Here is a 27,058-nt window from a genome sequence, read left to right as displayed (position 1 = left end):
AGCTTTTGGGAGCTCACGGCCGAAGTCATAGGAACTCCAAAGTTAAGCGAGTTGGGGGCTATAGCAATCCCAGGATGGGTGACCACTGGGAAGTTGCTCATAAGCTCCCAAAAACACAACCGTTAGGGCGAAAGGAGGCCAGCGGACAATATCGTCTACCGAAGCCGATCCGAGATGTGACATGGGCATCAATCCGACCGAACGATTATATTGGTTTGAAAAACCGATCCGAACCAATATGGTTTGGTTCAGCTGCGGTTTGGGAGTTTTGAAAACTGTCCTAAACCAAACCAAACCGATTATAAATCAATTTATTATTTGTTTAATTTAATTTACATGTGGCAAGGCTTGAGTGGTTATTTGAAAGTGTACCATGTACCCTAGCACACCTAATTGGACTCCAAAACTAATACTCACGAACTCCATTCTCTCTCCCTTCCATTTGCCTGAGCCTCTCTCTCTTCTTCCTTCGTTTCAACCCTAGCCGCAACTCCCTCTAATCATCTCTCTCTCTCTCTCTCTCTCTCTCTCTCTGCTCTGCACTCCTCATCATATCTCTCTTTCTTTTGCAGGGCTTTCCTTGGATCATTGTACAGATGCTTAGCAAGGGGAGCAAGAGCAGCATTTCTAGTTTGTCCTGAAAATCTGGACCAGCGCGAGCTTATTTTGAGTTCTGCAATGCGTGCTGGATTTGTTGGGGGTGTAGTTGTTGATTATCCCAACAGGTATGCAACCAATAAAAGCAATGTTGCGATAGGCTGTTACTTTGTTCATGCATGAGCCTATATATACAAACACCCATCAATTCTTGTCTTTAGACTACTGATCTGGTATTTTGCTTCATTTTTGTGTTTGTCTCTAAGTGTGTTTGAATTTGTTTGTTTTTTTAATTAAGATCGGTATTTTGTAGTTCAATTTTCTATTATTGCTCTAATTGCTACAGTTTATTTTTGTACTATTTTGGTTTTTGTTTTGTGAATCATCAAATGATTTATGCGATCTTTGTTTGGTGTCTGACCATCTGTATTTTGTTTGTAGTTGACATCAAGAATTGTGAGATCTATGGAGTTAATATACATTTGTTTGAATTTCATGCAGTTGGCTGCAAGAATTGTTGTCTCAAATCTACACAAGAACACTATGAAATCTTTATCAGAGACGTGAGTTTTATCAAGATGTGGCAGCCATTGAAGCTTATTTCTATTGAAGCTAAGAATTGTATTAATCAATTGTATTATTTCTATTGGCAGCCATTGAAGTTTTATCAACGTGTCTTATTTCTATTTACATAAGAATTATATTAATCAATTGGCAGCCATTGAAGCTTATTTCTATTTGTATGCAAATGTGGGATTGTATGTTGAACTTTGTTTTACTGGAAATTTGGTTAACTTTGATGTTACTTTTTTTGGTTACATTGGGAGGAAGGAAACCCCTTAGTTTACAGGAAATTTGGTTAACTTTCTTGTTAACTTTGTTTTACTTTGGCAGCATTTGCATGTTACTGTAAGACATGTTGTTTGATGCCTAAACCGGCCGAACCAAACCGCACCAAACCGGTCATGAATGGTTTGGTTTGGTTTGGTTTGGTTTTCATTTTGATTTTAGGTGAAACCGAACCACATCGGACCGTGAAAATATAATTGGTTCGTGACAAGACTCGTCCCGAATTTCCCGGAACCCGAAATGAACCTTGCGGAGACCCCGGCATCACACCCACGCCGGGTTCACTCCTTAAAACTATGTCTTCGTTTACCAGAGAGGATTAAGGGCACGAGACTTTCTGGCGAAATTTCGGCAGAGTCTTCCCTGTAAATTTAACATTTCCCAAATTTCCACCTGCATGAAACACATTTTATAACCCAACCGGCAGCACGCACAATATAATCTCATGCAATTTACACAAATGGCCTCCGGCCTTCAAATGATTCTAGCAGAACTGCCCACAATGTTTTTAAAATAACTTAATGCATCAAACATGCATATAACAAATTCAAAAGCTATTTATGCACACCTTCACTCACTTAGTCCCCAAGACAAGCCTCAATTCAACTAAGTTCCAAAACTAGCCTCACAACACAACCTAAGTGAGGTTTAACCCGCGGCTGCACCTAGTAACTTCAGGATGCCTACATACCCTTTCTGAGGGATCAAGCCACACGTAGTTCTTTCGTATTAATCCTGGCTCCTAATATCAACTAAACCATTACAACCATACAAATTCATACATTCTAGGATTTATCCATCACAACACACCAAACACAATCACATAGCTCCCCTCATACGACGGGGCCGGCCTCGTATGGGAGTGCAATCAACAGCCGGCTACTCCTACGACATGTGCGACCTCACAAGCATATCATACTGCTCTCTTTGGGCCTGGCTACATTATCACCAGTCATCATACTATTCACTTTAGGCCTGGCTACATTCTCACTAGCCATCATCTGTTCACTTTGGGCTGGCTACATTCTCACCGACCATCATAATGTTCACTTTGGGCTGGCTACATTCTCACCAGCCACACAATCATATCTCCCCTCATCGTGGGACGCACTCGGCCACGTATGGGGTCTGTCATCATCGTCGGCTACTCCTACAACACGTGCGACCTCAACACTGGGCCTGGCTACATTCTCACCAGCCCACACACAATCATATCTCACATCATACGTCGGGACGCACGGCCACGTGTATGGGGTCTGTCAACATCCGAGGAGGTACAGAGGGTAGTGCGTATAGCACTCCAAACTGACATTCTATACTCTTTAATACCTTCGTATACATACATAATTACATTCATCACATATAATCCTTTATTTCGTAAATCTCGACCTTGGAATAGCATCCAATAATCCCCCAATTCTGAACCGTAACTAATATCCAAATCCCACATAACCAACATACAATCAAGACCCGTCACTACGGTCATTTTAATCTTCCTAGGAAGGTAACACTACCTAGGAATTCTCACGGTCAACCCCGGGTCGAACTACCCAACCTTGGTCAAACGGGCCCGCTGGCCCATGACCTCCAAATTTCAATCCGACAGTTTCTATGAATGCTACATGGTTTAGGACACTCGTCCTGTAAGTTTGGTCCAGATCGGACGGTCGGATCGCTCACGATCGCACGATCGGACTATTATTAAAACCCTAGCCCTAGGGTTGGCATTTTAGAGTATCCGGAACTCCGTTTTACGATCCATCAAATCCTACATGATCCTAAGGATGTCCAAATTAATCTATAATAAACTCAAGACCATCCAACGGTCCAAAACTAGCGAACTCGGATAATGCGCGATATGCGATATCCGTTCGGGACTCTAATGATATCCAAATTGAGATCCGCTAAATCCTACTCGCTCGTGAGAACCAGGAGATCATTTTGGAACCTTGAGCCGGTCCATTTCCTAGCCCACGCGCAGCCACAGGCATGGGTGCCTTGAGTAATTTTCGGCCGAAAAACTCCAAACCGCAGGCCAATCTTCCTATCCTAGATGTAAAACCCTATTCGAGCCACTTTTGTTCTTGGGCATACCCAAAAACTGACCGGAAGTGGCGGAATTGCTAACTCAAAACCGGCCGAACCTTAACTCAAAAATCAGATAATCTAGGCTCAAAATTAACGAAATCCTACCCATCCATCGGTAGATCATGAGGAAATGATAGATTTCCATATCGATGGCATGAGAAAAGGATAGATTTTATACGACTTTGGTGGCCGCGGCGAGAGAGAGAGAGAGAGAGAGAGAGAGAGAGAGAGAGAGAGATGAGGGTGTCTTTTATCAAAAATCCCTTTTCTAAATATTTACGATCATGCCGAGTTTCATTCGATCGTAACTCTCGTTATAACTCGATTTCGTGTCTCGAACTCATCTCGCCGTGCTCTCCGGTTAGGCCTCATCATTTGGTGGGCGATGACGGCCCGTTAGGCATAGATATATAATTATGTATAAATAAGAATTTAGGATTAGGATTATATCACTTAAATCACATATATAATTTGTTTCATTTCATTTACTTTTCTTTACTCATTCCTAGTTTATAATTGGATGATTAGCACATTAATTTGTGTCAATTATTAATACAACAATTATATATATATATACAGAGAGCTTCCATTGAGGATCCCTCAAATAAGCTTATTTGAGGGACACCCCTTGTAGGGCCACTATGGATTGTATTTCACTAATCCAAACCATCTATTTTGTAGATACTCATTCAAAGATCATCTCTACAAAAAATCACTTGAATCCGATATCATTTGATCATTCAATTGAGTTATTGAAATTTTAGTACTTTCTTGAAGCACCGTGTTCATTGATTTTGTAGGACACAATTGGATGTCGAAACGGTTTCCAAATTGTCTAATTTTTTGTAAGGATGATCTATGAATGAAGACCTAAAAAATAGATGGTTTTGATCATTGAAAAAAATTGTAGGGTACCTAAAGGGCGTCCCTCAAATAAAATTATTTTTATATATATATATATATATATATAAATAAGATGAACAATATATCATATCACTAAACATAATCATATCACGAAACATAATCGTACTACTACCACCAAATATAATCATGTTTTTCTTGAACACATCACCAAACATTTACATATTTATTTATACCATCCTTTAAAAAATATCTTTTTGATACTTATTATTTTTTAAATTATTTCTTAAAACGTATTATGGTCTAATTATGTAATAACCTCAAAAATAATACTTTGTTTTATTATTTTTGTGGAAAATCTTATTAAGTTGTGTGACTTTATTGAGTATTTTATGAATTTGGTTTGATGTGAAAATATTGGAATTAAGTGAGTTTAATCTCAAATTTAGACTAAAATGCCCCGCAGCGGTACATCCGGAACTCCCAAATTCCTTCCGGATAAGAAAATAACTAAAATACCCCTATCCCACGGATAAATTATTAATTTCACTCAAATTAATTAAAACATGGGATAAATTTGGAGTCGGGGTGTTACAATTCGGCCATGGTTTGAGGGTCAAACCGGACCGTGCCCACGCCTACGTGAAAGGCTTGAGTTTGCATGCACATGAGAAAGAAATTGAGAGAAGGAGAGGGAAGAAAGGAAAATAATTTTTTAAATGAAGCACCTACCTGGAAACCGTAAAAAGCTGCTGGAAGTAATTATGGCATTAGCACACACGCCGGAAGCGAGAAATGTCATATCACCAACGTGGATTTAAGTTTTGGGCTGGGTTTGATTAAATCCCCTACCCAAAACCATAATGCAACACATGAAATTTTGTAAGTTGGGAATAAAATCTGTAAATATCTAATTATACATACTTGCCTAAATAATTCAATGGTAGGTTTAGACAATGAAACCTATAGAAAGTATGTTCGAATCCTTGGATTTGCCGAGATATTTTGAAGTACAACAATTTCTATAAAAGTGTTCATAAGTCGAGATTGTATTCAAAAACTACGAAATTTTCGAAAATGGAGATGAAGAGTGTGCAAGCAAGCTGTTTGTGGATTATGGTACTTTTAATATCGACTTCATATGCAAGTGCAGATGATCAATTAATGTTACCAAAATTGCATTGGCACCTATACATTGCTACTGCAGCTATGTGTTCAACTATGCTTGGGGCAACATCAAAGCTCCTAGCCCCTAATAATTATGTACAATGCAATGTGGTTGGAACAAGGCACATTTTTGTAGTGCTTGGGGCAAGGCACATTTATGATGTTGCCCTATCAAAGCTCCTAGCCCCCAATAATTATGTACAACATATCAATCAATGTGGTTGGAACAAGGCACATCTATGATGTGATTGTACTGAAATAAGTCCATGGTTCAATAAAAGTGGAGCTTCAGTGTTCAATATTTTATATGCCATTATTCTCTCTCTATCCACAGCAGCCATTGCCACAATTGATTTTTTTCTTTTTCTTTTTTCTTTGCAATAACTTGTGATAACCCACTTTAATGTTTACGAAGTACAAGACTACTAAATTGAAAACATTATTTTACCCCTTTTTTTGAAAGAAAAAAAAAACACGTCTACTCAAATAAAATTATTTGTAATTTTTTTTTTCATGGAGAGGAGAAAATTGATCATAGAACCTCGAACGCATTTATGAATGTTCTTAGATACATGTGAAAATTGTTTATATCTTATGAAGTACATCTTCTGATCTTCATATGCATTGATTGATGAGATAATTACCATTATTTCTCTTTTATATATGGAATATTTTGCCTGATTGCCAAAACCATAACAAATGAAGAAGAGGGCATCTAACAATATAGAATTGAAACACAAAAGCATTTCACTGTTAGAAGATTAAAGTCATAATCCCACAAGTCTACCAACTAACAGCTTCCAAACCTTGAATCAGTGAATCAGTCACAAAATAAATTAGCCAAATTCACCAACCTATAACAACTAAGAACATTAGCCTACAAATCAATCTTCTTGTTAAGGCACATCATCCATCCTATTGTACAATCCTTCCCATTTACCTACACAACACAAAACATGAAAAAATCATTCATCAAATTTAAAAAAATAAATAAAAAGAAGTGGAACATGAGGCTGATTTAGCATTCAAATCAAAAGAGAACTTACAGAATGAAGAGCAAAATAGCAGGTTGCCTCAGCCCCATATCTAGGAATCAGATGACACCACCTTCATCTTCTTCTTCTTCTTGCTTTCCAACAATGCATCCACACAGGCAGCCAAAACCTGCTTCTGTGACTCCATTATGAGCTCATTTTGCCTCATTTCCATCTCCATCCTCATCTTTACAATATCCCTTGCCATCTCCATCTTCTTCTTCTCCATCTTCAAAAACACTTCTCCCAAAAACTCAACCGATGAAGCCATCTGTCCAATCGGATCCTCCACCTCTTTTCCAACGCCATCAGAATCCAAACCCCCTCTAAATTTCTTATAAAACCCACTTATTGTACCAGCTCCATAGCCGCAATCACGCTTATAGTTCAGCTTGGGGCTAAACTTCTCATTACAAGTTTTACCATAACTCTTGCTCCTAAATTCTGAAGGCCCCAAATTCCTATCACCCGACGATTTTACAGGAAACCCACGAGCCCCATCATTTCCACGACTCACATATCGATCAAAACCGGCTGAAAAGATAGAATTCTCCCTTCCTTTACCACGAACACCAGCGTTGACCCGAAACCCACCTCCAACGCCAGAACCTTTCCGGGTTTCCTCATCTGGGTCGCTCAAGTTCTGATCAGATTCAGCCAAATACCTATCATTTTCATCCTTTCTCACCCGAAACCCACGTCCAAATTGAACACCTACCCGGGTTTCCCGATCCGGGTCGGACCCAAAAAGAGCAGGAGCCTCACATTCTAAGTCAAACATGGGCCGAAAAAGATCCCAGGTAGAGAGAAACCGACCCGGATGCGTTGAACCGCGCTGTTTCTCATTCCGGTAGCGCTTCCGGAGCTTCTCCATCTTGTGGCGGCACTGTATGGCGGTCTTGGGCGGCGATACTAGCGGGCACCGGCTAGCCAGGGCGGCGGCCACTGTTTCCCAGTCGGAGGCTCTGAGATTGGATCGGCCGAGAGCGGACCACGTATCCTTGTAGATGGAGATCAGGGCTTGCGCTTCGTCGTTGGTCCAGCAGGGTGGCGGGAACTTGCGGGGCTTAGGTTGGGGGGGCGCGGCCATGGCGGGTTTGGCTTTGCGTTGGGGTGTAGGATAAGGAGGAGGGGAGCGTAGGTTAGGAGAGGAATGAAGGTTGTGGTGGTTGGGAATGGCATTGTTGATTTAATGAGGGAGAGAGAGGTGGGGGCAGTGGAGTGGGTGATGCTAACGTGCGCAGAGTCCGTAAGGCTACTAGAGAGAACTATACTCTCCGCCCCTATAGGCCAATTTGTACCACCACGCCCCTACTGGCAGTCAGCTGAGCCCACGCTACGGAAAAAAGTGCTTTTTTGTGTCGTGGGGGACAGGCGGTGGTTGCTTTGCCTCTCTGATCTGATTAGACCCTTCTGCTCTGGCTTCAAATTGGCTTTGGGCTTTTAGCTCAAAAAAGGGCAAAATAAGAAAAAGCACTTTCTGACTTGGGGGCCTCAAAAAGCAAAAATGTGAAAAAAGTAACAAAAATTTTGAACCCGACGTGAATCGAACACGCAACCTTCTGATCTGGAGTCAGACGCGCTACCATTGCGCCACGGATCCCATGTTGATGACTTCTTGCATCTTTTGCTATATATTAGATTGGCATCTATTCCAAAAAACACATTGTTGTTGAGTGTTTCATGCATCATTTATCAATCTGATATAAATTCCATGATTTGTCTTATTTTTGTATAAATATTTTCTTCACCATATGCACCATTGGTCTACTGAAAGAAACCATCTTTCGGTATGTTAAAATTGGTTTAAGCCACTGTAATTGTGCTCCTCCTCCCATGCCATGAACACATTTATCATTTCGAGTTGTATGAATTTCATTTGTCTGATAATTAGTCTGTCATTTGTCTTAACTTAGTAAAACTGAAAAGATAAAATGCAGCTGAAGAAAGGGGGGAAAAATTCCTCAACGGTCATGCCTTTTTATGTATACAAAATTTCATTATTCCAGAAGATGTTTTCAGATTTCAGAACAACATAAATAAATCTATAAGAAGTGACAAACGAAACAAAACTGCAAAAGCTTACGCAGCAGAACTACCATTGATCTGAAACTCATTCTTAGATCTTAACCTGTCTTTCCTCAACCTATCTGCTATTAAAAAGGCCAGCTCAAGTGACTGGGATGCATTCAGCCTGGGGTCACAATGTGTGTGATAGCGAGAGGTCAAGTCATTGGCGGTCACAGTCTTTGACCCTCCAATGCACTCTGTCACATTCTGCCCAGTCATCTCCAGATGCACTCCTCCGGGATAGCTCCCTTCTTGTTCATGGACGTCAAAGAAAGCTCTCAATTCAGCCTGAGGCAAGGAAGATCACCTCCAAGAAATCAGTAAAGTAGATGAGCAACTCACAACTCACATTGTGATAAAATATATAGAATGACCAGAGTTTTAGTTCCACTGATTTAGTACTTACCCTGATTGCATCAAATGGCCGTGTCTTCAGCCCACACGGAGCCTTTATAGTGTTCCCGTGCATGGGATCACTGACCCATGTGACGATAAGCCCTGCCTGACGCACAGCTCTGATCAAATGCGGGAGCTTTATCCGCATATTATCTGCTCCCATCCTGGTAATTATTGTCAGCCTACCAGGTTTGTTATGAGGGTTGAGAATTTCACACAATTCCACAAGCTCCTTTGGATCCATCTTATGACTCACCTGCACAATTTCAAACATCAGTGCCTAATTAATGAAGGCAAACTATTTAGCAACCTTTTTACCCCTCCTACAACACCATACTAACTACAAAAATGCAGAAAGAAATTTGTATTGCTAAACTATGATACACAAATCAACAAGACAAACATCACGAAAATAACATTTTCATAAAACAATCCCCATATTTTATTCTCTTGGAATTCTAAAGTATCAGCTAATTTACCTTAATGCCAAGAGGATTGGATACGCCCCGAAGGAATTCAACATGTGCTCCATCCAATTGTCGAGTCCTCTCGCCTACCCAAAGCATGTGTGCAGAACAGTCGTAATAGTGGCCTGTTGTTGAATCCTCTCTAGTCAAGGCCTGCTCGTACTGTAAATGAAGGCATTCATGAGATACCCAAAACTCAACTGTATTCATTATTGGATTGTCAGCAGTAGCCCCTGCAGCATTAAGGAATCCAATAGCTTCATCCACTCTCTGTGCAAGTTCCTTGTACCTATCCTCAGCCAGGGAAAATCATTGCAAGCAACAGGAAACAAACCTTCGTCAATGTGCATAGTGAAGTACTATTTCACATCTAGAATTCAATACTATGGGATGATAATAGGAAACCTGGGACACATAAGAAAATGTAGCAGAAACTTCTAGGTGTCTACCTCCACCATCTTGATTTTTAGCCGATGAATATTAAATTTGCAAAGTACGCCAGAGAAGCTTTGGTTAAATGACAAAACCCAAATCTTGGCAACCTCTGGCATGCCTTATAACATCTGAGACCACTAAAATGGAGGTGCTAACTCCCTGAGAAAATGGCAATTGCTTGCTTGACTGGTATGTAACTTTCTGGCTCATTCAGAGACAAAAGATTCCCAGAAGTGCAGGCTAAATGGAAGAAAACTAAAGGACACAATTGGAAGTATCACATGAAAGTCAAGATGTGATTTATACCTGTTTCCTTGCTCACTATGCTCTACGAAGTCAAGCTTCCAATCTGCGACTCTCTGCATGGCAGCATACCCACCAGTGGCAAATGCTCGAAGGAGATTCAGAGTGCCAACAGATTGGAGATATGCTCTGAGTAACCTTTGTGGGTCTGGTGTTCTGGATTTCTCATCAAACGCGTCACCATTGATATTGTCTCCCCGATAACTTGGGAGTTTCACACCATCTTTAACCTCAAATGGTTCAGACCTAGGCTTTGCAAACTGGCCTGCCATTCTTCCAACCTGTCATATAAAGTAAATATTAGATTAGACTGTTTTCAGTGAAGCTGCATATGCCGAATCAGTGGGCCTTGTTTACTGACAGGTATACTTAGTTAATAAGTGGGAGTGACTTCCTGGCAATTACAGTACCAATTTCTTATGACAAGGATAGCTGCAATCAAAATCATCAACAACATAACGTTGTTGCGAAAGATTAAACGAATTTCCACCATATCACCCTTTACACTACACTCTCTATGGAAGATCTATTTAAATGTTTAGGATAACAAGCCTAAAAACCCATTAGGTATGTTGTAGTGAAACCTAACAAATCATGATCTAAAGAATCTAGTAAGGCAACCGTGAACTCAATTGTCATTGTTGTTGAGTGTATGCAGCAGCCAGTACTGCAGTACATTAATCCACCCCAATCCAATATAAGATTCAAACATTTCACTTCTTTCCAGTATATTTTCCGCAGCCATGATAGGCATTGAGGAGATGGTTGCAGTCAGCATCTCAATAGCTAATATCATGAAAGCCCAATTATATCAAACCTACAACTTCTTTTCCTTTCTTTTAAATGCACAAATCATTTAATACCTTTGTCAATACAGTGAGTGGGGCATACTTTTCTCAATATAGTGGGCACTAATCCCCCAACCCCACAACAACAACAACAAAAACAACCACCAAAAAAAAAAAAAACCCAACACAAAACAAAATCACTAAACTGATAATTAAGCAGAATGTGTATGTAATTAATAAACAAAAAGACTCAAAAGTGCATAGCCAATCCCATGCAAACATAAAATAATCCTAAAAGGACAAGAATGAAAACCCAGATAATCAAAACAAAAACCCAACAAATTCACCAAAAACCCAAATGATAATTCCAGAGGAAGAAGAAAAAGGGACCTTGATGACGGGCATTTGGGCACCGTAAATGAGAGTGATGGCCATCTGCAAGAAGACCCTGAAGGTGTCTCTGATGTTATTGGCATTGAACTCCTTGAAGCTCTCAGCGCAGTCTCCACCCTGCAGCAAAAAGGCCTCTCCCATTGCGGCCTTGCCCAGCCACGTCTCTAGCCGCCGCGCCTCTCCGGCGAACACGATTGGCGGGAACGTCTCCAAGGTGGTCAAAACGGCTCGGAGCTCATCAGGGTCCGGGTAAACGGGCAGCTGATGGGCCTGCTTGGATTTCCACGAGTCCAAGGCCCATTCTTGAGGCCCAGTGGCGGATGAAAGTGTGGAAGAAGAAGAAGAAGAAGAGGAAGAGGAGATTGATGAGGCAACGATGGTGGCGGGGTTGGGCTTTTTGGGGAGATTGAGGAGCTTGAGAGGGCTTGTGGGTGGAGGGGTGATGGTGGTACGGGAGAGGAAGGGGTTTGGGGTGGTGAGATTAGCAGAGCCTGTGGCTGTGGTTGTCAGAGCCATATCAGAATGTTCTTTCTGGTGTTCAGTTTTCAGTCAGAGACTGTGACGGTGGATATTATTAGAAGATTTTCTGTTGTTTTGTCCGTCGGTTTATTATATAAAGGGAGTATCAAATGTCTTTTCATATGTACTCTACAGAAATTCCTCACCACATCATCTTCTTTCGATACTCACTTGAGTTATAATTCTCTTATAACGAACTTTTATTTAATAAAGTGAAATAATGATCTTTATCTATATGTATACATGGATAAAGAGAGTTCAATTTTCTATTTTCGGAAATAAAAAAGATTCGATGATATATTCAAAATATGAGAAAATTTTCTTACCAACTCATATTGTAAAAGAACCAAACTATTGAAAGGTAAGAAATTCCGCATATTTTGACCAATTCAGGTGAAAAATGGGGTTGCTTCAGCAAAACTGGGATAAAGTTGAGCCAAAAATCCCGCAAGATGATGGCGGTCGTGCAGTATGCCCCCATCGTCTAGCGGTTCAGGACATAATGGATATAATAGTAAAGGTCTAGGAGTGTAATCAATTGAGATTTTAATGAATTCAAAAGGTATTTAAGAGTTTTTATGTGTTCAATCATAATTTTATATTCAATTCAAACAAGAACACGAGAAATTCTTGAATCTGAATTAGTTTGATAGTCAATTAAAATATGAAATTGTTGCCCATTATATTTAGGTAGCCGCTCAAACTTCAAAGCTTAGATAGATGTGTCTAATTGAATTTGTGCTTCAATAGTTTATAGTGAAAATGTGAAATCCTTGTACTTTAAGTTAGAATCTTCCACCAAGACCACACTCGAAATTCTAAAAATAGCGATGATGCCAGAAGAGGTATCAACTTAGATAAATCAAATATTTACAGTAATGAAATATCCTATACGTATGACTAATCAAACAATGAATTGCCAAATTACAATGACTTCGACTAAAAGAAAAATGAAATGGCCAAAAGAAGCCCTTCAACACAACAACAATTTTCAAATGACAAGATCATCCGGGAGGAAAGTAATCAATCATTGTAACAATACCACCAATGAATAAATTATATAGGTATAATAATGCTACTACTAATCTTCATAGCAGGGTTGGATACTTGGCATCAAGGAAGTCTCTGAGAGTGCGAGCAGCTTTTTGACCACCCATCAATTCGGCTAGCCTCTCCACAGGCATAAGAGCGAGTTCTGCCAAGCTCTTACATCCGTCCATTATGGCCCTGTAATTCGAATCTGTCACCCCCGGAAGTCGTCTCAAGAACTCCACAGCAGATGTATTGTAATTTTCAGCCCTGAACATTTAGTACACTATGCCATCAGATTTACATCAGGAGTATGAAGGAACCAAATAAACCCAACTCCATGGTCAGGTCAGTGACTGAGGTCCATAAGAGAGGGAGGAGGGTTTTGCATGCAGAAGCACATATAAGTATTTCAGTGGAACTGACTGATGTGGTTCCACTAGTGACTAAATTCCACTATAAATATGCAGCATTGATTTTTTATTTAAGAAAAAGTGCACAAGGAGGCCTTGTGTAGACTGCATGCTCTACTAAAAAGAGTGAAGTCTCCCTATGCCCTCCAGAAGAATGAAAGATCGGAATACAAGCTTAAGAAGCTAAGACTGCAACATGCAAAAACCAGTTGAAAATCATGCATCTTACCTCACATCATCTTCCACAATTCCATCTTCGGAGGGTACACCCACTCTCATTGCTTTGGTTTCATCAGGTTCATCCTGATTTGCCTTAAGAGTAGCAAATATTTCAGCAGTAGCATGCAGACTGCGAGACCAGATGATTCGCAGCCGGGGGAAGTGTAGAGCAAGCAATGACAGCTTAGATATAATACTATTTGGTGTGACATCATCACCAATATCACTTGCAGACTGCAACCAAACATCCAACAAAATATACCAGCTTAGCATTAGGCCTACCAATTGATCCATCTCTACAGATATGATTCATATTACCTGAAATGAGAAGCTTTTATCCTGTGAAAATTCAATCAGGAGAACAGGTATTCTATAGTAGCGAACCATTGTTTCCACTTGGTGATAAAGACGACCAGATGTGAAACTCATAAAAAGATCTTGGATACTCTTTCTCTCCACACATATTAGTGGAGAAAGGATATAATCCCCAACTTCCAACGTCACGGGTATTATGCGCATGCCTTTCTGGTGGAGAACATTGGGAAGGCTGCTCATGAACTCCCTCATGTCCACTATGACCTGAAAGGCTGAGAATTCTTAAACAAACTGGTTCTGCTGGTAAAGGAGATATAAAACATAATATAGGGTAAATAAATGCACCTGCATTTCCTTCTCAACCTCCTTTCTTCCCCCCGCCTTTCTGGTTACAGAGTTTTGGGATGACATAGTTTGAGGTTCTAGGGAAGAATTCAATCCCAGGCAGTTCCCATCCTAATGTAAAATCCAGGCAAAACCCACACCCACTCAAATAAAGGAACATAAGCACTACTACACCATGAAGGGTCTAAATACACAAATAATTAAAAACACAACAAAACCAACATATCGAATGTAATATTCAAGATATATAGAATGGTCCAAGAAATATGTACTGAATAATGGTTCCACCAGCGGGCCTTGTTCACTGGGAAATTAGTCTTTAAGCAACACATACTTAACCCAGTGCCAGTAGTATATGTTTCAAATGATTTTACAATAAAAGACATAAATAGAGCTACGCACAGTGAACAGAATAAACTATTCTTCCACCTGTACACTCAAGAGTAGTTTGGAGAAATAGCAATGCAGCAAAAGTTCATATAGTCCATGTAGAAGGCTAAAAGTCCAGAACTAAGCAGTAACAAGAAGGCAATCCTAAACAGTTTTTTAGAAGCTATATTTGGTTTATTGAAGCAAATTCACATTATCCACTTGCAAATTTGATGTAAAACTACAGTAACGATACAGAAACAGACTGTAAAACATTGATAGCAAACAGTCCCAGAGAAGATTCTAAATTGGAAAATAACCAAACCTGATCAACTGGTATCATCATCAGTGACTTCTGCCTGATCAAAGATTCAAATGCTGCATTCTCCCTTCTTATGCTTGCCTCAAACTTTTGCACCTCAGAAGATTCTTCATAGAAAAGAAAATAAACTTTCAGCTTCATTGAGGGGTTCTGGGCTTTATGGACTTCAATTTCCCTGACAAAACTCATATCTGGATGGTAAACAATAATTGTAGAGGGTCTCAGAATGTCAAGTATGGGTTGACCACTTTCTAGAGCGTAAAAGTGCACCGGAGGTAGTGGCTTAGCATTTCTGGATACAGTAGAATCAGCTTCTCCAGTATGCTTCCTCAATACCCCTTGATCTACAGTGTCACCCTGGCATGTTGCTTCACTAGAATCAGCTGTCACCACCTGATTGAGTTGATCTGCTTGCCCTTCATTTTCTGAATCAGATATAACAAGCTTATCCAATATTGCTTCTTTTTTATCATTATTATCGTCATTATTCCCCGAACTCTTAACATTGGCTGGGCCTTTTTTATTCCTTACTTTTCCCCTACCCTTTCCACGCCCTCTGCCACGAAGAGGAGGATCATCTCCAACAGCCTCATTTTTTTTAGCTTGCTTTCTAATTTCTGACACTGAAGCCAAAAGCACATCATGTTCCTGCTTGTTTCCGCTGCTAGCTTCAGCATTCTGTGGGGGTTTTATAGCAACTACTGTTCCCTTTCCACGTCCTCTCCCACTAACAGGAAGCTGAGGATCATCTCCAACAGCATCATCTTTTTTAGCCCGCTTTCTAATTTCAGCAGCTGCAGCCAAAAGTGCATCATTTTCCTGCTTGTTTATGCTACTAGCTTCTGCATTCTGTGGGGTTGGTGCATGAACAACTCCATCTAGAATCCCAAAACCTTTGGGCTTTTTTGGTTTCTTTTTAAACCGTGTATGCAAGTCACGCAGCTCTCCTTTGCCCAGCAAGTAGTTTTCCCATTCATCCCGCATGACCTACACAAGAATACACCCCATTAATTGGTTGATCAGCTTTTATACAAGTTTATGCACCATTGATTCTTGAAAGCCAATTGATTTAAAAAATTTATAGAAAATAATAATAATGCCCAGCCACTCTTAGATTGCTTAAAGAGTTCGAAAATGTATGAAACTATATGATTATTTATCTCATTGAACAAACAATGCCTACAAACCTATTCACAAATGCAATTTCCTTAAGAAGAAAAAAACCCTTAATATACAAATTAGAATTTCATACTTGACTGAACAATCAAATCAAGACCAAGGTTGCATACCCTTTCCAGTTTTCATTTATTTGACAGTTAATATACAAAGCAAGCCAAAGGAAACAAACTTAGAAAAAGAAATTAAGAAAACCTTATGTGGGCCATTGGTAATGAAATCTTCAAGCTGCATGCATGAGCGTTCATCTTTGCATGCCACTAGAACAATGCCACTATCATCATCATCTTCTTCAACCAGATGTTCTCCTCTTGGAAAAGCCTGTTTTCTTTCCTCTTCTATCTCTTCAAGAACCTCCTGCAATTAAATTAACACATTGAAATGTCGACAAATTTATCGCTTGAGTTATCAACTTCATTATCATCCCTATAGTCATTCAAACTGAAACACTAGAAGCAAATGATACAAATGACAGAAGAAAAGGCCTAGAATTGGATCACAACTAATATTTACTTCGTTATACGGTTTAATGGTATATTGATCCAACAGGCTGTGCATTCATAAAAGATGAATAACATTTTGAGCACATAAAAATGGGAACTCACTCACTCACACGTAAGACCTTCCACTTTGGTGCCTCCTCTAAAACTTCATCTAAAACTACCCCACTACTTGTACTGGTCGATGAAGTGCCACCAACTGCTACATATGCAAATACAAAAAGGTTCAAAAATACAAAATAATAAAAGAAGTGCCACAGAGACAATTATTATTCCTCACCTTGCTCCTTATCATCATCCCCCTTCAGTTTTCTTTTCTTGCCTTTCGAACTCTTACCCTTATCACTCAACATCACACCATCTGACGTCACAAATCGATACACCCTTTTCTTCGCATACTCAAATATCTTATAGCTCGACTCTGCAAATATCCAGACCGATCGAAAACTCTCCGACACTCGCAGTGTATCCAAGTACTTCAAATAAGTTACTGCATCATATCTACCAAAATAACAACATTTCAAAATCAATCACCATTACTAACCCAACAGTTATTTCTCAAAAAAAACCAAAACCAAAACAAAATCCTTAATTCACAAACAAGTGCAACAAATCCCAAAAACTAATTGAATCATATCTATCTCTTACCAATCTAAAACGTAAACCAAATGCAAAACAAACCCAGAAAGAGTAAAAGCCAAGATTTTCAAGTACCTAACAAGGTAATCCAAGAGCTTCCTGAGGGTCTTCAAGTCAGACACAAGCTGCTTAGTCTTCTTCCCCAAGGTATGCCAAATGGGATCCAATTGCCTCCTCACAATCTCATCAAACGACTTAAACAACCCATTCTCCAGAGTCAAGTCTTCCACATCAACCTTATTGGTCTTCCTCATCTCCTTCAAACAAGCATCCATGACCTCAATAATCGCCTTCTGAATGCCCACCATGTGTTTGGTCATTGGCACCCTTATATCCACAACCTCTGGAGCGTCCCTCTCCAACTCCTGCGACACATCAACATGAAACCTCGGCCAAAGGTGCATCTTCCTGATGTACAAGCACTTCATAATCCTCTCAGCCTTGGCAAACCCAGAAACCATGGAGTGGGGTTTGTCAGAAAACGCGCGAACAAAGGCGGTTTTGTTGAGAGAGCGGAAGATCCTGACAATAAAAGCCTCAGTGGAGGTTTCAGTGAGGGAATGAACAGTGGGAATGATGAGGCCGGCGATTTGGGAGGTGGGTAGTTTTTTGGTGAGGAGGTCAACGATGAGGATGCGAGGGGTGATGAAGAAGACATTGGAGGAGGTGTAGAGAGAGTGGCGATGGTGGGAGGGGAGGTCTGCTGAGATTTCGGGAATTGGGTTTGGGTGGAAATGGTGGAGGAGTTGAGATTTGAAAGAAGGTTGGTGCGGAGAGAGGATGAGGAGGGTGCCCTGAGAAGGTGTGTGGAGGAGGAGGAGGGTGGAGATGAGTTTGGGGAGGCAGAGGCCTGAGGAGACTATGACCAAACCGCTGCCGTTTTGTGGGTCGTCGAGGAGTTCTGTGATTATGTGCTCGTGGAATTGGACCATTTGGAGGAGGAGGAGGAGGAGGAGGAGAGTTGAAGAGTTGCAGAGTGGAGAGAGACCAAGTTTTTCAGAGGGTTTTTGAGGGTTGGGGAGGATTGCTTTGGCGCTGTTGTATTAGGCTTTTTGTTTTTTGTCGGAAATGCTGTATTAGGCTGCTGCAACTGTTTGGAGTTCCCGGTTGTTTTTTAATTTTACTTCTTAATGCAAGTGATATTAAGAAGTGAAGTAGGGAATTCGACATACAATCTCGGATGCAGTGATATTTGATTTTAACTACATACAATCTCGGATGCAGTGATAGCTGCTCTTAATCACTTACAGAGTTTATGGTGATTAATGTTATTAAAGATCTACAAACTAAATAAATGTAGCGAAGTGTTATTAATCTATCTAAATTGCAACCCAAGTTGAGTTGAAAATTTAAAATTTACTTTGTATGTATACATCACATATAAAAAGTTTAGGTCAAACCTAGTTCTATCTAAATTGGGCTGTAATTTAGATAGACACTAGATTTGCCATCTCCATTGTAGTCGTGCAGAAGAACTAGAATAGCGAGGGAAGACCAATTAAGAGAATTCGATTTGAGCTAGTGTCTAACGCATCAAATCTGGGTTTGTTTTAAAAGATCAATCATCTTTTCCTCAAACCTCTTTCACTCATGCCGTCAGTTTTCTTGATTTAATTCTTGACCATGTCATCAATTACTTAGGTTGAAGTTCTTCGTTTCTTTTGATTTTCCTAAGGGTTGGTGGAAGTTATCTAATTCTCTTTTAAGCCACGATTTTTTCGATAAACAAAATAACCATCAAATTTTGTTTAAATGAAGTGAAACATTCAGATTTGAATTTTGAGAAAATAAGAGAATAGGAGGGAAAGATAAACAAACAAGAGAGAGGATCCTCTTCCTTTCCGCCTATTCCCCAAAAAGAATACTTGCTCAGCTACATAAACAGAAACCTGCTACGCACCATTTGCCATAATCAAATGATATAAACTTGGACAAATATTCCCTTGCTTGGTATTTGATCTGATATGTGAATGAAGTTAGTTACATTAAATCACAAATTTTCTCTATGGCCCCATTGATGTGTTCTTGCTCCATGAGAGCAATGCAAATTTAACTCAGATTAAGGACAGAAACCCGCATGAAGGGACCGATTTCGTCGTATACATACCAGTATTGTATAGATTCTCTTAATTTGATTTCATGTTTGCGGTGAGATCTCCATGACTTGTCTTCATCCTTCGCAAGAACAAGGGAACAGGCTTTTCCAAGACAGATACATTGATACTGTTCCAAACATCAGCTGTGGTGGGAAGTTGAGCAATTTTCTCAGCGATGTTCATGTCTTCTGGAAGAACAGAAGCAAAGACAGTGTATTCTTTTTTCCACTCTTCGTGGTTTGCAAGGCTTATAAAAAATTCTGGGCCAGAACCAATCCACGCGACCGAACCCCTTCTTATGGTTGGGCAAACCTCAGTTGGAATCTTCTTAAATATCACTCCTTGGGCATCAAGTGTTCCTTGAACCAGTGCAAAAGGAGGACCAAAGGGAGCCTGGCAAATACACAGAAGAACGTTATATATTGAACACACAGACCAAACATGGTATTACCACAGTCAATACAAACATCAAACATCAAATTTAGGTAGCACATCTCCCATGAGAGAGCATAGGTGATATGAAACTGCATAACGAAACTTTAGACATGCAAAATCAACTTCAGAAAAAGGAAAAGGAATTTAATCAAGCCTCACATTTTTTATGTGGTTTCCTTCTGAATCCCATGATGACCCCCGTCTCTCTGCACGATAAAACTGGCAGCCTGCACAATGGCGCAATGCCAACAACTCAAGAATGTAGGCTACAGAATGAGGGGCACAGTCAGGCAAAAGCTGCATAAATGAACATTAAAACTAGAAATTGTTAGCGTGTGGCATAAATCAAAGAAACATACAAACCTGCATAAATGACGAGCAAAAATCTTAAGTTTTCTTCAGATTGGAAAAAATTAACACTCTGCAAACTGCATATCCTTACAATATACCAAATAACAAAACTCATGTCTTTTTTTTATGAGAGATACGCGTCCTATCAAATTATAACAGTAAGGCACATCAAAGCAACGAACCTTCCAGTGAAGACTCATAATTAGATACATTATTCTTTGCATGGTACACACATACTTTCTTCAACAGGCCTCCACAAATTATCAAGATAACATGTTTTAACAGCTATAAACACAAGAGATTACAAGCTCATATCATTTAATTTGCACATTTAGAATACATCTAACATGCACACCAAATTTAAAGACATAAAGTTTTCTTGTTTTGTTTTTTTTTTTTAAGCGAAATAAAATATTTATAAACAGGGAAGGAAGCGCAACAAGACCAGAGGTACCTTCAAAAAGTCCCACCATCTCTTTTTATGTTCTATCCCACGACAGACAGATTTTTTATTCCCTCTCTCTTTTGTCCTTCCAACCCACCACAGGTTGAAATTAATAATAATCCGTAGAGCTAAAACCTCTGAGTTTTATCTCCACTCTCAACCGGGCTAAGGGACCAGTTGACTAAAGTTAGTGAATCTTTTGGTCTGATTAATTTCTCTGCAGATTAGAACGAAGATAAATCCTCCAGTAAGTTTCAGTATATCATTGAAATCAATGGACTAGAGGCTTATTTTGCTGATTTTGTTAGAGGCCCTGTAAATATGAAGTCCTGGATCCGTCACTGCTTCTAAAGTTTATTCTCAAAAGGATTTTTTGTCTTGTTAAGGGAAATTTGAATAACATTAGAGGCCCCGTACGTATGAAAAACTGACCCCGCCACTGCTCTTGAATAATGTTCTCTTATGATGCTATCCAATCATTATGAGGATAAGAAGGTGAGCCAAAACTCAGAATCAAGTTCCACAGGGACACTAGACTTTGAGCAATGCCTGTCTAGGAGGATCCCTCTTTGAATTATTGAACCAAGTCAGAAAAATAACATGAACATAAATTTATGGACACAAAGTTAACTCTAGAGGTTGTACTCGGACTGATTAGTGCATTGTAAACCACCCTCTAGAGTCCGCCCCTAAGAATTCATGTTCCTTTTGCAAATAGTTTCTAAACGCAGTTTTATGATGCATATAATAAGTTATAGAATAAAAAATAAATATGAAAAAGGGAGTTGAAAATTCTGATGGCATTAACACTTACTTTTATATGAAGAGTTCCATACTTTGTTTCCAAGCCAACAATGCCCTACAAAGAGAAAATATAGGTACATCAACAGTATAATAAATTGATAATACAACCAATTTCTGTGAACCAATAACAACGAAACATAATCAATAAAAAAGAGTCAAAGACTACAAGAATGACAGAACCCTTGCAATTGTAACGTGGAAAGCTACTAAGAAAATGCCCTATCATGTCTTCTTCCTAATCTGAAAAAAACATGTGCTATTATTTTGAAGGTACATGTACTGCAATTGTGTGAAAAGCAACAACGACCTGATTTCATCCTGTAACAGGTCATGAACTGGCTCAGGAGGTACAGAGACTTACAGTCCCACACAGAACAATGATGTAGAACACAGTGGCTCACCCTAGTTTATTTCTTACAGAGTGAATCCACCACATTCAATTGAATTTTCATTTTCTCTTTACCTAATGGATGTTATAGCTATAACACAGATTTTGTTATCTGTGTTAGTCGAAAGATATTCATAATTAAAAGCAGAGGTTTATAGCTTTTACCATCTTAAGAACTCCACCTTAAAAGAAACACATATACGCAATTAACGGTCATATTCTTTGGATAAAAAGACTTGTTCAGAACTATTTTTTTTTCAAAGAAAGGAAAGAAGATTTGTTGTCTTTGCATACAGGATTTTTAATCATATTTTCATATATCAATTTGCACATGGAATACATCTTGCAAAGTTTTAGACGTATATGCCTATCAAATTGCACATGGAATACTGGAACTAACAAGAAACAAAAAGAACAAGTTGATAGACATATAAGTTCGAAAATTTGCCAGATGCATTCCATGTGCAGGTTGATAGGCATATATGACAATGATCAAATTCCTGTATGCAAAGACAAGAAGTCTTCTTTCTGTTTTTTTGTTTTTTCTTATCTGAACAAGTCTTCAATCACTACAAATAATGAGAAAATTTCCAAGAAACAGGACTTTGATTCCTTATATTCGAACAGTTCTACTGATTAATAGTTATTGTAGCAACAACTTCTACTGGCTGAGAAATGGAAACTTAAGATGGCTACAAGTTTCAGTATAAGAAGAGCATGAATAATAAAAATAAAGTGCTCATCAAACTTTCATACCTCTCCTCTCCCAAAGATGAGTCCAGAAGTCCAACTAACTGTTTCCCCTACTTCCTGCCGCTCAGGAGCTAATGTATCTTTCTGTTTCTTCAGCCAGCACTGAAGTGACAAAGTTTCAACACAAAGAATTCAAAACTTAAGCACTTGAGATTTAGAATAATATTCAAAAAAGAAAATCCAAACTATGCGCACTCACAATTCATTTGATGGTAAAATGCAGACTTCGATAATATGCTCACAGAATGGCAAGTCCTATGTTATTTCTACACAGACTTTGAAAATATGCTCAAGGAATCAAGTACATAGCTCAAGACTAACTGAACTTATATAATGCCATCCAAATCAAAACTAACATAAGAAACTATACAATTTTTAATCAATTTTGACAACAAAAAAACCAGGCTCCAGATTCAACTTACCTCACCAAATTTTGAGCCACATGCCTCCTTGTTCCCACAGAAAACCCAGCTATCACACAAACAAGGCCCATCAGTCCCAGTACACATGGCTTTACATGCTTTGCAACACTGCTCAGAGGAATCTAACTTAAACTCTGAACCCCACTTCACAGCAGCCCCCCAGAGCTCCAAATTCTCAGTCCCTCTGCAACATCCTCCACTCTCTCCCTCAACCCCAACACCTCCACCCTCCTCCACCAATTCCAGGGACTCAAGCTCGGAAAATGAAAAGGCTTCATTGGGTTTAAGCACTACACAGAGGGCAGCGTAGACCAGAGCACAGGAAGCCAAACCCACCAAGAGGAGGACGAGAGGAGAGCAATGGGTGGCTTCTGGGTCGTTTTGCCTCCGACCCATTTGAGGATTGGGGGAGAAGAGTGAGACCCGGAAGGGAATTTGGGGTCTCTGGTCTGGATTATGGGCAAAGATTACTCGGAGATTTTAGCGTTGACTTTTGACAAAAGTTGATCATGGAGAAAAAAGAGGGGCAGCACCGGTACAGGGAAGTTACCATTTACTACTTAAGATAACTGGTTCGACTGAGTCAATGTTGCCTTTGTCATTTTATATTGTTTTCTTATTCAAGGATGATTGGTTTTTTTTTTTTTTTGGTCGATAGGATAGGATGCATGCTTTTAGTTTGTAATTAGGGGATCTTTGTGCCTTCTATTTTTGTTTAGGTGATGTTTAACTTTAATCAATGCATTTAGGTGGTAATTAATCAATGAAATTTGGTGTTACTTAATCAATGCCTTTAGCCCTAGTTTTTTTTTTCTTTTTTCCCTCTCTATAAACTATAATTGTGCATTAGGGTGGGCACATCAAGAAGTCAAATGGTCTATAAAATCGAACTACACAATACTACTTCAATTTAACTGCAATTTATGTGCTCATTTTTTTGTCTCAAACTGAATCAAAACGTATCGTCTTTATAAATGTTGGATTGGAATAACAAAATTCACATGGTTTTAAACTTTATTTGTACTTATTATGGAAATGCCTGGATACTAATAACTAATTTCATTAAATGGTTACTTTCTTACTTTCACAGAATGATGAATTTTAGAACGCTAGAGATATAGAAATTTGAGATATATATATAGGTTTATTTTGAAAAATGAAAAGGACGCAGTAGCAAAAGCAAAAAAAGAAAGAGAAAAACTTTACGGTATAATCGTTAAAAAATCCAACCCTTTTTCTATCTTCATAGTTTCATTAACTTACGCCACTGTGTTTCTGTTGAAGGATCTAAAGTTTGCTTGGTCACCGCATGTTACATAGGCTATCGAATTGTTGGTTTGGTAGTTGTCCTTCCACAAATTTTCAATATGCAAACGGAAAAATATCAAAAAGAAAAAAGAAGAAGAAAAAGACGGACTCGATTTGGGTAGGCTGAGGGAATTTGTGTGTAGAGAGTAGGTGTTCCATGGTATAGAGAGAAGGAGGAAGGGGAATAGAGGAAGGGCTTGTGAAGAGGGAAGAGGGAAGTGATTTCAAGGTGGGCGAGGTTGGTTCGGAGCTGCCGGTGGCGCACAATGGATGAGAGAAGGTGAGAAATTTTTATTTTTTTTCAATTTTAATTGTTTAAAAGATATACCTTTTTTTTTTAAATAATGATTTTTCTATTTTTAAAATACCCTTTAAATGGATGGAAAATTGGATTGTGCTAAAGTCAAATGACAAATCATGGATTTTTTAAAAATTAAGGACATTTCTCTTAATTTTTTTATAAGGTGACAAATTGAAACTGAGGTATAAGTTTAGGTGACATTTCTACAAAAATCCCTTATCTAGAATAACATGCATTATAATTTCATGATGCCGTGATGTGTTTGTATTCACATTTTATTTTATTTTATTGTGTGCAGGAAAAAAATATGAGTGGGGTAAAATCTCAGTATCAATATTGCCCACGATATTCTAGAGTAATCGATAAATTACTATAAAGTATTTAGTAGAACAGGTCTAGAAAACGACCCGGCCTACCCCAAGTCCAGTCTGCTACTTTTGGACCATGACCCACGTTACAACAAAATCATAATTTAGGCGGTCGTTGTGAGCCAAATTTTCAGGGGACAAAATGGAACATATCTCAAAGTTTTGATACAAGCGATATTGAAGATATCATAAGCTCAAATTTCCCATCTTCAGTTAATAATTAATGTAATCAGTTTAATTTGCTTAATTCAACTTGGATATGTTAAGATAAGTATCGGACTTTGGACCCTCATGTGCAGCCCCATTTTGCACTCGTGTAAATTAACGAAGTCAAGACCTTCACACAGATAGCTAGCTAGATTTTTATGTTTTTTATTTTTTTTTATTTTTTGAATTTTAGCAGAGCTAGATTTCAATTAATAAAAATAATATTCATTTTTTTCTTGTGTCAAAATGTATTTTGTAGGGCGGCGGGCCCTCCGCGAGTATTAATTATAAATCAATCACATTCCATAGTCTTGCTTTGCATGCACAATATATATAAGGCTTGATTTAGTTTTAAGACTTTGGAGTTTTTCTTTTGTTGAAGTATAAAAGTTTAGACTGCTTTTAATCTGGATAAGCGATCATGCTTTTGGTTTAGTGACATTCAATTTTTATTTTGTTCGAGGATGTTATGAGTTCAAATCTCGATAAAGTCTTCAACTATTACGTTCATTCGAGATTAATTTCCAATCCCTTTTGACCAATAATTTTTTCACTACTTCAGAATGTCAAAGATTCAGATATTATATAATGAGCAACGGATGGAATTATAACCATTAATTCACACTCACTATTCATGAATTCATCATGATGTTACTAGAATTACAAACAGACATTTATTTATTTGAGAGAGAGAGAGAGAGAGAGTGGGAAAGATGGGTGTTTCTTACTCCCACACTTGAAGTGGCGAGGCATCTTCCTGCCACACCCTTCAGTGAGCCTTAGAGCATCTCTCAAATCCAGTCGCAAGGCGGACCAACTAAAGTCTTCAATTTTCAAAAAATTACTTTTGGACCCACCGTCCACATTGCCTAATGGTTACAAGCCAGAGCCTTCAAAAAATCTTGCACAATCCAATGGTTGTCCAATTTTGGCTAAAAAAATTGAAAAAAATATCAAAAAATTCTGAAACTATACATACCTACCAATATTGTTCACTTTCCACACCAATTTAATTTCAAAATTTTATCCGAAAATGTTATCTTGATTTTTAGGTGAGGATTTTACGATAAATATTAACACTTGGGAATTGTAAATCTTATCCGAAAAGCTTATCAAAATCAATGTTTTAAGTATTAAAAAAAAAAAATAAATTTAAGTGAACAGTAATTGCCTTATACTTGCCCTAGACTTAGCCCTCATGGGTGGAACCACAAATGGCAAGGCTGATACTATTCACGTGAATAGTGGCAGCCCTTGCTTGCCCTTGCCTTATGCTTAGCCCTTGTGGGTGGAAGTGCTCTTAATGACTAAAGTGGGCTGTAGCCTAGGGGGAGTTTTGGGGATTAAAAAAAATCAAACCTATATATACTTGTTTTAAACATAGCCCAATATATATTAACCTATTACTAGTCCAAAAAAGTTCTTTATGAGTTTAGTTGCAAGGCATCAATAAAAATACATATTAAAATAGGTACACTTTCAATTACGTTGTCCAACATATTTTTCATTTTATAATATGTGCTTTTTGGTTTCATTAATTATGTATTTGTTTTATATTAAACCTTATTGGAAATTAGCATTTAGTCATGCACTTGAGGTCCTAGGTCCGATTCCCCTCTCCACAAATATCGCTTGTATAAAAAGAAAAAAAGCTTATTGAAAATTAGTCAATGAAATTATGAACTAGCGTGATTGATATGATTTAATGTATACTTTTATTTCTAAAAGACTATAGAAACCGTAAGTAAAAAAAAAATCATTAGATTTTAAGGTAATAACTTTAGCTAGCTCACCATTGAAAAATTCATGGTTCCGCCGTTGCGGTTGATATCAATGGGTGACTGCAAGCTTGGGGGATCACATGGCATATGCATTCAACATGGCTG

The 27,058-nt window shown here is 38.7% G+C and overlaps 4 protein-coding genes and 1 non-coding gene across 6 annotated transcripts; all 5 read right to left on the bottom strand.

Annotated features, from left to right (window-relative positions):
• Positions 1-6,291: 6,291 nt before the first annotated feature.
• LOC103342607 (uncharacterized) lies at positions 6,292-8,044 on the bottom strand. The gene is made up of 2 exons (XM_008246238.2): positions 6,609-8,044; positions 6,292-6,502 (listed from the first exon to the last, which is right to left on the bottom strand). Exon 1 carries the CDS (start codon positions 7,684-7,686, stop codon positions 6,649-6,651), a length of 1,038 nt encoding a protein of 345 aa, XP_008244460.2. The 5' UTR covers positions 7,687-8,044; the 3' UTR covers positions 6,292-6,502; positions 6,609-6,648.
• An 83-nt stretch (positions 8,045-8,127) lies between these two features.
• TRNAW-CCA (transfer RNA tryptophan (anticodon CCA)) lies at positions 8,128-8,199 on the bottom strand. The gene has a single exon. It is a non-coding gene; the product is annotated as a tRNA-Trp (tRNA).
• Positions 8,200-8,537: 338 nt separating this feature from the next.
• On the bottom strand, positions 8,538-12,081 carry LOC103342608 (phospho-2-dehydro-3-deoxyheptonate aldolase 2, chloroplastic-like). Its single transcript, XM_008246240.3, has 5 exons — positions 11,446-12,081; positions 10,271-10,548; positions 9,542-9,818; positions 9,073-9,318; positions 8,538-8,954 (listed from the first exon to the last, which is right to left on the bottom strand). The coding sequence occupies exons 1-5, from the start codon at positions 11,962-11,964 to the stop codon at positions 8,679-8,681; spliced, it is 1,596 nt and encodes a 531-aa protein (XP_008244462.2). The 5' UTR covers positions 11,965-12,081; the 3' UTR covers positions 8,538-8,678.
• Positions 12,082-12,801: 720 nt separating this feature from the next.
• On the bottom strand, positions 12,802-18,360 carry UVH1 (Restriction endonuclease, type II-like superfamily protein). Of its 2 annotated transcripts, none has more exons than XM_008246242.3 (9): positions 17,370-18,360; positions 16,936-17,156; positions 16,769-16,857; positions 16,351-16,512; positions 14,983-15,966; positions 14,289-14,399; positions 13,947-14,207; positions 13,639-13,862; positions 12,802-13,266 (listed from the first exon to the last, which is right to left on the bottom strand). In XM_008246242.3, exons 1-9 carry the CDS (start codon positions 18,224-18,226, stop codon positions 13,056-13,058), a joined length of 3,120 nt encoding a protein of 1,039 aa, XP_008244464.2. In that variant the 5' UTR covers positions 18,227-18,360; the 3' UTR covers positions 12,802-13,055. The 2 variants fall into 2 exon arrangements, with proteins under 2 accessions (XP_008244464.2, XP_008244465.2); XM_008246243.3 differs by having other exon boundaries at positions 16,769-16,854; positions 17,370-18,359.
• An 812-nt stretch (positions 18,361-19,172) lies between these two features.
• LOC103342610 (peptidyl-prolyl cis-trans isomerase) lies at positions 19,173-23,564 on the bottom strand. Its single transcript, XM_008246244.2, has 5 exons — positions 22,989-23,564; positions 22,570-22,668; positions 21,436-21,480; positions 19,985-20,122; positions 19,173-19,783 (listed from the first exon to the last, which is right to left on the bottom strand). Exons 1-5 carry the CDS (start codon positions 23,382-23,384, stop codon positions 19,421-19,423), a joined length of 1,041 nt encoding a protein of 346 aa, XP_008244466.2. The 5' UTR covers positions 23,385-23,564; the 3' UTR covers positions 19,173-19,420.
• Between the last annotated feature and the right edge of the window lie 3,494 nt (positions 23,565-27,058).

Source organism: Prunus mume, linkage group LG7 (assembly GCF_029339155.1).
Source record: "Prunus mume cultivar Tortuosa linkage group LG7, ASM2933915v1, whole genome shotgun sequence".
NCBI lineage: Eukaryota > Viridiplantae > Streptophyta > Magnoliopsida > Rosales > Rosaceae > Prunus > Prunus mume.
The sequence above is the reverse complement of the archived record's forward strand: the minus strand, read 5'-3'. Positions and strand labels throughout refer to the sequence as shown.